Below are 10,867 nucleotides of genomic sequence, written 5' to 3'. Positions count from 1 at the left end.
TTTTGTGCACATTTATTTCAATCCCTAGTAGACTAAAATCTATAAAATCAAACTGCAATCATATGTGTGCTGCACTGTTACCAACTAAGTACATAGGCTAGTCTAATAATAATAACATAAGAGCTTGGGTTCGATTCCCTAGCCAGACAACATTTTGATATCCTCAGTAATATCCCAAAGGTTGAGTAAATGTCGGTTTTGTTTTTGGCACACACTATCTACAACACAAAGAGAAAAATAATTTGTTCTGACAAAATTCAATGAATTTTCTGTGAGCAAAGCTGTGGAAATTCCCTATAAGTTTCTTTGATTTAAACTTTATATACCACAAAAGCGAATGTAAGTAGTTAAAAAGTTCGAATAAAGCTCATGAAATTTAAAAAGAGCCACTACAAAAATATAATAAATATTAAAGTACCTAAAAAGTAAAATCAAGTTTCTACTACCAAGAACCGTATTTTCCCAAAGAAAAAGTCTCCACAACTTATCTCGCATGAATCTTTAAGTTTCCGAAAATCGAGAAGCCAGAATTATTGAAAATAATCGATATACGTATCGAGATGTATAAAGACTTTCCGGGCTACTAACTTAGTGAAAGCTATAAATATTCTATGGTAGTTCGTGGCTACTATAAGACCACACTGCAAACTTTTAGTCGGTCGATATTGTTCGGGCTCATAGAGCAGCATGGAGACGAATGGATGTGCGGAAATTACAACGACCAGGTATTTAGCCAGTATAATACGGACTAAATCCTTTGATTGGATTCACGGTTTTCTGAGCATTACAAAACAAAAATTTTACCCAACCAACTGTCGGTCGACTGTTTAGTAAATAAATCAATAAATATCGGGACACCTTCACACATGGTCGGTTAACCCAAGCAATTTATTAGTGCTGGTGTTATGGGTGCTAACTTAACTGATAAACTACAAATAATTTATATAAATATATAAACTTATAAATACATATATTGACACCCAGACCACAGCCACATGCCAGCATGCTCATCAATAAAATGTTGACAGTACCGGGAATTGAAGCCGGGACCATCAGTTGCGCAGACCAGCATGGTGACCATTGCGCTAACAAGGTCCTATGGAGTTTACGGGAGAGCTAAAGTTTTGTAAGTGAAACGTCTGTCGGAGCAATATTACGTCCAACGGCTCAAACTACCTAGTTCGTACTAGAGATGTGAAACGCAGTGAGTTATTTCGATTTAGTAATACGAAATCGATTTTTTTAGGAACAAAATGCATAAAGATGTGGAATAATTTGAGTAGACGTATAGAGAAACATCCTGCTTCCTACCTACTAATTATAAATGGGAGGCCTATGTTCAGATGTTCAGCAGTGGACGTCCTTTGGCTGAGATGATGATGATGCTAATATCTACAGATTCTTACAAACTTTTGCATTTATAAGATTAGTATGATAAAGTTTATAATCTTGCACAAACACATTGCTTTGCACTCTTTTTTAATTATAGTAGATTGTAATAATTCCTACATATACATATAAATTACTCAAGCATCTAAATACTCAAGTACGTAAGCACCTAATGGATCAAAATCTCTCGTTCAATTTATGATATTATCTCCAAGCGTCGGCAGCACGATATTAAGATGTTTCGGCTCAAGTGCTGCTCAAATGAAGGCAATCAATTTGCTGTGTTCTCCAATTTAGACGCAAATAATTATTATACGTAAGCAGGGAGATATCAGGTATTTCGACAATTAAAATTAATTTTGAAATCCGCCAATTTTCGTTAACCAACAGCATATTTCAGACACCCACTCGCTAACCTTATTACTTTACTGTTAATTGGTGATAATTATGTACTCATTAAATAGAAGAAACTCCAAAATATTTTCCACTCCTTAATGATGTTTGCGGAAATTAGGATTTCCGCGTATATTGAAGCAATAAATATCTACATCTGTTGGGAGAAATTTTGGCTCAGTTCCGAACTAAAAGCAAACACAGGCATTATCTAAATTATGGTTATTAGATATCGATTCTGGAAATTATTACCTTTCAAAGAAGGTGGAAACGTGAAAAGATATTAATCTACATAATCAAAAAACGTGGAAACAATCGACAAATGAGTAAATGACACGTTTTAATGACACATACTGTAGTCTATATTAGAAAACATACTTGGAGAAAAACATGGTTCTGCTTATCATGGTATTAAACATCGATGTACCATCATTATAATCAAAATTCATTTTGACATGCCGTTTATGGTCTAATGACAAAATAAATCTATAGGCACGACCAACTTCCCAATAATTACATTCCCATAAATCCCATACGTGCTTATCAAACTCGGATTACCATCAACACCATAGAATCACGTACGAATTGTTGAATCGATTCTCAACTCGGTATGTCTCATCCCTATCGTTGGAGAGTAACATGGAGAACAAAATTACTAGCGGAGATGTCATCATCCTCCGAGCCTTTTCCCAACTATGTTGGGGTCGGCTTCCAGTCTAACCGGATTCAGCTGAGTACCAGTGCTTTACAAGAAGCGACTGCCTATCTGACCTCCTCAACCCAGTTACCTGGGCAACCCGATACCCCGGAGATGTCATAACGCAAAATCTCCTAGGAAAGTAGCGAGCCAACATGCGGGTTTTCAGTGGACGAAGAACGTTAGTAGCTCCGCCCACATAACCGCCCATGTTTTTCAAAATAAAATCACCAATCATTCATAATTCTTTAGCAGATTGCTTTTGATTTGACAAGGAACCCGAACGCTTTTTTAGTTCTAGTAACTAACAGTTTTAGATACGTTACTTTGACCTACAAGTAGGTGCCTGACCTACCTTCCTTATGACATCTCCGCTCATATTTCCTTCTCATTGAGAGTAACTTGTGACTGAGCACATGTCACTAATCGCTTAAGTTTCACTGTTACTGTCCAACGGCTGGCCAGATCATTATAACGACAAGACCGCAAGTTTTGGAAGACACTCTTTGAGAGTGATATCATGAGAAGAAGAAAAGAAGTGGTTTGGGGAATTGCTAATTTTGTCAAGTATATGTATCTTCCCGGGACGTATGACTATGATGTGGGTTCAAATCGAAATACGTATTTGTTTTCCAGAATACTGAGATTAATTTCGGAACCAGGCTTTAATGTTCATTAAACTAATTGAAATGAAGTAGTGAAACCTACATTATCATCTGCCGCGCGTTTTCCCAACTATTGGAACGGCTTCCAATCTAACCTCTACTGTGGCAAACCTCTACATTACTTACCTACCATTTTTTTCTTCCATAAAGTCCTCTCAAGCAAACATCAGAAAACGACCACCTTATCAACTAAATCAGTTCCTATTGTACACTCTTAAAATAAGGTTTTAATCACCATTTAAAACAGGTTCTATACAGTGCAGAAATAATATTCAACGGGTAAAATCGAATAACCCGTCATGGCGGATTCTCGGAGTAATTTTTTATGCAATCTCATTTCTCTTTGACCACATTAATTTTGTTAGGAACTGCTTTCAATCAGTTCTAGATCAATTTAAATCTCATCGAGGTGCAGACTTTATAGGAAAATGGAAGGCTAAGAATTTTACGATGAAACTTTCATGCACTCGCAAATTCTACTTAATTCTTTTATAATTGTGATGTTGTTTTTTTGGTATCTTTGAAATTTATAGATTAGTATGCATAATATTCAAAGCAAGGATTTCAAATAATAACATTAAAACGATTAAATACAATCAATATCGTTATTTACAAATCCTTTGAAAAAAACTACAAAAAAATCAGTAGCTCAATTTCCGTAAAAAAACTCTATTCTAAAAATAAACCAAACTCAAAGGTTGCTTAACAGTAATTTAGACGTAAACAGACTTAAGCTAATTGTTTAATTGACGAAAAATGGCCGCTTTGCCTCCGCAAGCAATTTAGTTGATGGGGGCAATAATAACGATCGTTTAAAAAACGCTTATGTTCGCCCAATGTAAACAACCTAATGAGATTAATGTAGGCTTGACAATATTTTGATAATCGTATGTATCCTTAGAATACCCACACACTAAACAATAGGCCCACATTTCAGAAATCATAAATCCAATTAAGTTTTCAGTCGGTCTGATACCAGCTAAATACCTGATCTTTGTAATGTGCGTACTACCATTCATCTTCACACTAATTTATGAGAACAAACAAACTGTCGGTGGACTAAATGATTGCAGCGTGCTCTTTAGGTGTGTTGAACCTATTAATTTTTTTTCTCTTATAAAAGCAAGAAGTATCTGTGTTTCTTTTTCTGACGATTCCTCTCAATAGAACTTTCTGATGAATAGAACTCGTCTCTGAACCTAATTGGACCTTCCAATAAGAGGTTTAAGAAACATGTATCACATAATACATGAAAATATATTAGCTGCTTACGACACAAAATAATAATAGGAAATCAGCAAATCGGTAGCGAGGCTGATTAAATCTATCGGACCATATTTTTTCATATCCGTTGGCCATGCAGAAATTGTCTTTTTAATGACAGAGTATACTTATATATTATAGTTTCTTCTTTCCATTGCTAATCTAATAAGGGAAGATAAATCATTCGACATCCTTATTCTAAAAAAAGTTCATTTGAATTATGGTGTTTGCTACCGCACTGTTTGGTTCCAGAAATAGGAACACCACTCCCTCGTGTATCTTACGACTTGTAAATATGGGCTATTACTTGGCGATCACTGACTATGAAATTGTTGGTAGAACGATGTGTAATATCCTCCTATTGATGTCCTTTATGGGAAAAACGTGGTAATAAAGTTTTTTGATTGAACTAGCTGAACGCGTCGTCTCGGCTATTTTTCGGCCATATTCTCTTTTTGTAAGGAAGTTAAAGAATGATCGCAAATAGTTAGAAGTTAGAATTAATTACAATACGAATCTTTGAAGGTACCTATCTATTTGATAACCAAGAGGGAAGATGAGCATCAACCCGTAAGTATTCCACTCACGATGAACTGCCATTTACAGCCTTTTAAGTCCCGTTTACCAGGTACAGCTACTTACTGTGTCCAGCCCAGAAAACATTTAAGTAGATAAAGTAGAAACATTATTCTCATGTTTCCTGTACGTACGTTAAAGTTTCAGGAAGCCTTATTTTTAAAGCTAACAGTAAACAAATGTCTGCAGCATTTGTGTCGGCAACATTTGTATTTATGATTCTCTAGCTAAATCTAAATCCTAGCTCTCGAGCATAGACGCAATGCTAACGGCTTGGAAACTTAACAGATTGACTGCAGAAATTCAGTATTGCCAAATCAATTACAGCTGACGCCTGCACTCCATATAGCTACGTATTTTATACTCAACTACCGACCCACCCCGGCTTTGCACGAGTAATATTTTTTCTCCACTATTTAATGGATATTACTATACGTATAAACCTTCCTCTTAAACCACTCTATCTATTCTATATTATATCTAAACGTAGATTTTCACTAGCGAAATTACTGGGTAGGTACGCTTGCAAACAACAACTGGTTTTCTGATTCTAGAAATGATGAGATCAGTAATGATTATGGATAACGGGTATTAAAAAATAAAAAATAAAATAAAATAAAATAACGTTTATTGACAAGAGAGTAACATAACATTCTGGTAGTTGACGTCGAGCCACAAACTAAGCTCTGCTTGTGTCTTGTGGCTCTGAGTGCGATGTTTCCTTATTATTATAAGTTACATAATCTTGGAGTTACTATAGAATAAGTTATCAGCTAATAGAACTTAAATTAGGGTTTAAATTAAAGTCTAAAATTCTAAAATTAATGAGATAAAGAAAATTGAATTGAAAAACAAGGTAAAGTTAAAGTTATCGGGCTTTTGTTCTGGTGTGTATGTGAGGGTATGAATGATGGAGTGTACGTGTGAGGTGAGTGAGTGTGTCTGATTGGGAGTGATAGTGTTAATGTGTGTGTTTGTTGGTGGGTGGGTGACTTTGTGCTATAACAGAGCTTCTGTTTCGGTGTATGTCAATTTTAGTAGGGCTGCAGTTAGTTTCTTTTTACCCATATTGAGTGTACAGTCTCTTAGGTCACAAATTCGGTTGACCTTATTATATGTGCTTGGATGTGAGTACTGTGTACAGCGTCTAGCTAGTTCAGAGTTGGCGTTTGGTAAGGGTATCCTGAATACCCGTTTGCTAATTATGTCCTGATAGTCAGCGCGTTTTTTGATAAGGGAGTGTGCAACAAGTGTAGCCTTGAGTATGAATAGTTGGCGGACCCTTAGAACACGGAACTTTTCGTATACGGAGTCTGTCGGGTATTTAAATGGTAGTTTTAAGGCTAACTTGATCAAAGCTCGTTGTGCCCTTTCCAGAGTTATGAGTGTGCTCTTTCCAGCACTCCCCCATATGCGTATACAATATTGTATAACCGATTGGCAGAGCGCGAAGTAGACGGTTCTTAGTACGTCTAGTGGGGAGCAGTCCCTGAGTTTTTTCATCACATAAATTAGTTTACGGACTCTAGCAGACAGTGAATATATGTGCGCTTTGTAGTTTAAGTGATGGTCTAAGGTTATCCCTAGGTACTTGATGGTCTCAGTGCGTGCGAGGGTTTCACAGACGCAGTGTTGCTGGGAGCCGGTGATGTTTGCTTGTGTACATGTGTGTATTTTTAGGGTAAAGGAGCGAGGAGGGCAGGTAGAATTAGTTTTACAGAAAGTTATGAATTTACTCTTGCTAATGTTGAGTGTCAGTAAGTTGAGGTCTAAGGATAGCGCCATTTCAGTCAGGCCGCGTTCTGCTATGTCACGTGCAAAGTCCCAAGACTTTCCATGAAAAATAATGGCTGTGTCATCGGCATATGTGACAATTTCGGCACCGGTTATGGGTAAACTCACTATGTCATTTATATACAGGGTGAACAAAGTAGGACCGAGTGTACTGCCTTGAGGCACGCCGTAGTTGATTGGTAGCAGTTTGCTTTTATGGTACCCTATTTTGACATACTGCTTTCGCGATGTAAGATAGCTACGGAACCATTCCAGTGAGTTGCCCCTGAGACCTATGAACTCTAGTTTTTTTAATAGTAACCCCGTTGACACTGTGTCAAACGCCTTTGCGAGATCGAGGAAAACACCTATACAGCAATGTCCGTTTTCAATATGGTGAGCGACCCGATCTGTCAAGAGTGACACAGCGTCTTCAGTGGATCTACCTTGACGGAAGCCAAACTGCCTATCCGAGATGATGTGGTTTTTGTCGAGGTAGTCTATGAGTCTCTTATTAACAATCTTTTCTAGTATTTTCGAAACTATGCTTAAGAGAGCTATAGGTCTGTAGTTTCTAGGGTCTTCTTTAGGACCAGTTTTGTAGATAGGAGTCACGGATGCCGTCTTCCAGGAGTCAGGAAATACTCCTGTTTCCAGGCTTAGATTGAAAATGTGAGTTATGGGTTTAATGAAACTGTTCAGGCATTTTGAGAGTAGGTATACAGTGAGTTGATCAGGGCCAGGTGTACTGTCTATTTTTAGATTGCGTATGATATCGGCTATTTCTTGTTCGTCAGTAGGATTCATGAAGAATGATTGTGAGGTGATTTGTTTAGGTTGGTAAGTTTCAATTAATGAGTTATGCGTCGTTCCGAGTCTATTTAGAATTTTGTCTGCGTGTTGTTCTCCCACATCAACAAAATGCTGATTACAGCTGTCGAGTGCTTGTGTAGGGGAAATACTGGATCCGATTAGTTGTGTAGCATTGTTTTGATTGTTTTTATTTCCACATGTTATGTCCTTTATGGCAGTCCATAGCCTTTTAGGGTTGTCTTTGTTGTCGTCTATTTTCTTTTTGTTGTGTAAGGTTTTGAGTTTACGCAGCAACAAGTATAAGTAGTTTCTATATCTTGTGTAAATTAAATGTTTGGTGACATCATTAGGGTTGGCTTTACATGCTAAGTGTAGTTTGTCCCGTTGTCTCATGCATCTAATTAGACCAGGTGTAACCCATGGTTGGATATTGGCTAGTTTTCTGGAGATTTTTATTTGTTTTGTGTGCCTATTGATGGCGTTAGTTACTATGTTATTAAAGAAGTTTAATGAGTTATTGACACATGAGGAGCTGTATATGGGTTCCCAGTCTGATTGTGCGATCTCAGCGTTCACAGCGTCCCAATCGGTTTTGGTTATCCATCGCTTAGTCTGTTTCTTCATATGCGAATTAAGGGGTACACTGCAAATCGCTAAGTCGTGGTCTGTGATGGAAAGGTTGCAGACTAGGCCGAAAGGATTTGTATTCGTTTTGACAAAAATGTGGTCAATACATGCACCACCTCTTGTAGGAACAGTAATAGCAGGGGTCAGATTATGTGAGGCCATGAGGCACGAATAGCTCGAGGCCTGGTTGTTTTCTAGGTCCATAATGTTTATATTGATGTCACCAGCTAGTAGGATGGTTTGCTTGTGTTTTAGATTGGAGAGGGTCATGTCTAGCGATTCGAAGAAAGTGTCTGCGTTTGTAAACGATGGGGAACGATAAATTGCTAATAGTATAATGTCATTTGTGATGTTTAATAGCATGCTGTCGGCGTCGGCTAGGTTAGCTTCGGAATTAGTGGCGTTATTCCAGACTGTCCTTATGTAGGTAACAATGCCTCCATTTTTATTGATTTGTGACGAAGTTTTAAATGTGTGATACCCTGGAATTTCTTCTATGATAGTTCCTTCTGACAGCCAGCACTCAGTTAGCACAATTACGTCAATGTTTGAATTTAGTCGGTACAGTGCAACTTTGAAGTCTTCAAAGTTTTTTTGGTAGCTTCTTATGTTGTATGTGAGTACTGTGAAATTATCTTTGGAAACATTGAGGAGGAGTTTGCAACTTTCTGGGGATTCTACTGTGTGGCATACTGTTGAAAAAGATTCGTCTAAATCGTTAATGATGTCAAGAGAAACCATTTTTGGTAAATTTAATAGTAAGTGAGCCGTCACTTTGTGAATGTTTTTTAGTTAACGTATTCGTTGCGTCATTAGTATACAGAAGGAAATATACAATGTTTCCATAGAATTGTGTTAGTGGTGTATAGATTTGTGTAATCGTGAATTGTGTGTTTGATGTGTTTGTATGTGTGTGTTTACGGGGAAACCCGTGTTTGAGAATTAACAGTGTGTGTTTAGTTAACAATTTTGTCAGGAAGTGAAGTTCTACTATTGTGTCTGATTCACATTTATGTGTGTGTTTGTGTACAAGCCCGTAAGTGCAAAATGACATTTTTTTCTTAATAACTAATAAAATTAAGGAACTAAGAGTATTATAGAAGTTACAAAACAATATAAAATTCTTACAAAAAATTTGAAGAATTATTTTCTTAATAACTAATAAAATCAACGAACTAAGAGTATTATAGAAATTACAAAACAATATAAAATTCTTACGTAAAATTTGAAGAGTTAACAGGTTTGTCAGAGCTTTATCCATTAAGTTGTGCTGTTGTAGTGGGGCAGTGGCGCTCCAGGTCGTCCATGGTCTTGATAGCGATAGCAGGGTTCCCTTCCTTTTTGCGAATATTAACCGTTCCGTTCTTAATCCAGCAGTACTTGTACTCACAATCTTTGGTACGTAGCCTGGCCGCACGAAATAACTGCCTGTCCTCTTTGGTGAGCCGCTCATTGAAGTATATGGTTCTGCGTGGGCCTGGTATATCCAGATTTTCACTGGAGATGTTGCGTCTAGTTTTCCCGGCGCGAAGAAATTCGTTTCGTTTGTTGTTTCTGAGAAATTTAACAACAAGGGGGCGCGGCTGGTTATCATGGGGTGAACTAGAAGTTTTCTCGGAGTTATTGTTGAAGCGGGGGCCAGATCTAGTTACGTAGTCTATGTCAGTGTCTTGAAGATCGACACCTAACTTCACAGCTACTGTAAGTATTGTATGTACGGGATTTTCGTTAGGAGTTTCATTGATACCGATTATCTCGACTTGGTTCTTCAGGTTAGATTTAGTGTGAGACTGTACTTGCTCGCTGAGTTGTTGTATTGTGGCCTTTAGCACCGGTATTTCGTTAACTTGTTTCTCCAAGCATTGAATTTTGGTTTCGGCCTCAGTTACCTACTCTCTTCTCAGATAGTTCTAATCGCTGATTACATTGAATCAAGAGATCTGTTAGCATTTTAATATTGGATTTAAGGTCACCGACATCGTCGCGCAAGAGCTTTATTTCCGACGTGAGTTGGGAGAAGCTGCCTGGGTCTGGTGAGTCGGAGGTACAGTTCGACAGAGGCTCATTTGTGCTGTTTGGTGCAAGCGATGACGTATTTGGTGTGTGCATGTCGGTATTACTTGAGCTAAACTTTTTGTTGCGGCAGCTTGGACAAGTCCAGTTAGCTTTGGTTTCTTCAGTCAGTTTGCGGTAGTCAGTTGTTTTTGTACAAGAAGGATGATAGCAATTATTATAACTTGCTTTCATCAGAGGTCTAATTTTTCTTTAGACGATCCACAAATAACACTGCTTTATTACTGCTATGTTACAACAAAGGAAGTATCAAGCAGTATTAGTGTGGTTCAATGGCACTCAACACAATTTTCGTAATATCATTACTTCAGCAACTATCCAATATTTCTTTTATCCCCAACCACTCCACAATATCAGTATACTTAATAGTTATTAGTTACTAACCCAAGGTTTCATTGCAACAAATTGTTCTCAGCGTCCGCGTATAATCGGATGCAGTCATCGTTTGTCAGTTTAATCGTGTGCGCAGTTCTGTACTGAATATCTGCATAATGCCTTTGTGTAGGTATTTAGTAATTTCTTTTGTTTATAAGTAATTAGCTTTTTTTTCATGGATATTGTAGAACGAGATTCGTTACGGTGAAAATCTGCACAGAAG

General features: G+C 37.5%; 1 protein-coding gene across 1 annotated transcript; it reads right to left on the bottom strand.

Annotated features, from left to right (window-relative positions):
* Window positions 1-9,449: 9,449 nt before the first annotated feature.
* On the bottom strand, window positions 9,450-10,305 carry LOC135117543 (uncharacterized). The gene is made up of 2 exons (XM_064036945.1): window positions 10,090-10,305; window positions 9,450-10,019 (listed from the first exon to the last, which is right to left on the bottom strand). Exons 1-2 carry the CDS (start codon window positions 10,303-10,305, stop codon window positions 9,450-9,452), a joined length of 786 nt encoding a protein of 261 aa, XP_063893015.1.
* Between the last annotated feature and the right edge of the window lie 562 nt (window positions 10,306-10,867).

Source organism: Helicoverpa armigera, chromosome 11 (genome assembly GCF_030705265.1).
Source record: "Helicoverpa armigera isolate CAAS_96S chromosome 11, ASM3070526v1, whole genome shotgun sequence".
Lineage (NCBI taxonomy): Eukaryota > Metazoa > Arthropoda > Insecta > Lepidoptera > Noctuidae > Helicoverpa > Helicoverpa armigera.
The sequence above is the reverse complement of the archived record's forward strand: the minus strand, read 5'-3'. Positions and strand labels throughout refer to the sequence as shown.

Coding starts and splice junctions, on each gene's coding strand:
- LOC135117543 (XM_064036945.1), bottom strand. CDS start 10,305: ATGCACACACCAAATACGTCATCGCTTGCACCAAACAGCACAAATGAG. Junction 10,020..10,089: donor TAGAACTATCTGAGAAGAGA/GTAGGTAACTGA, acceptor CCGGTGCTAAAG/GCCACAATACAACAACTCAG.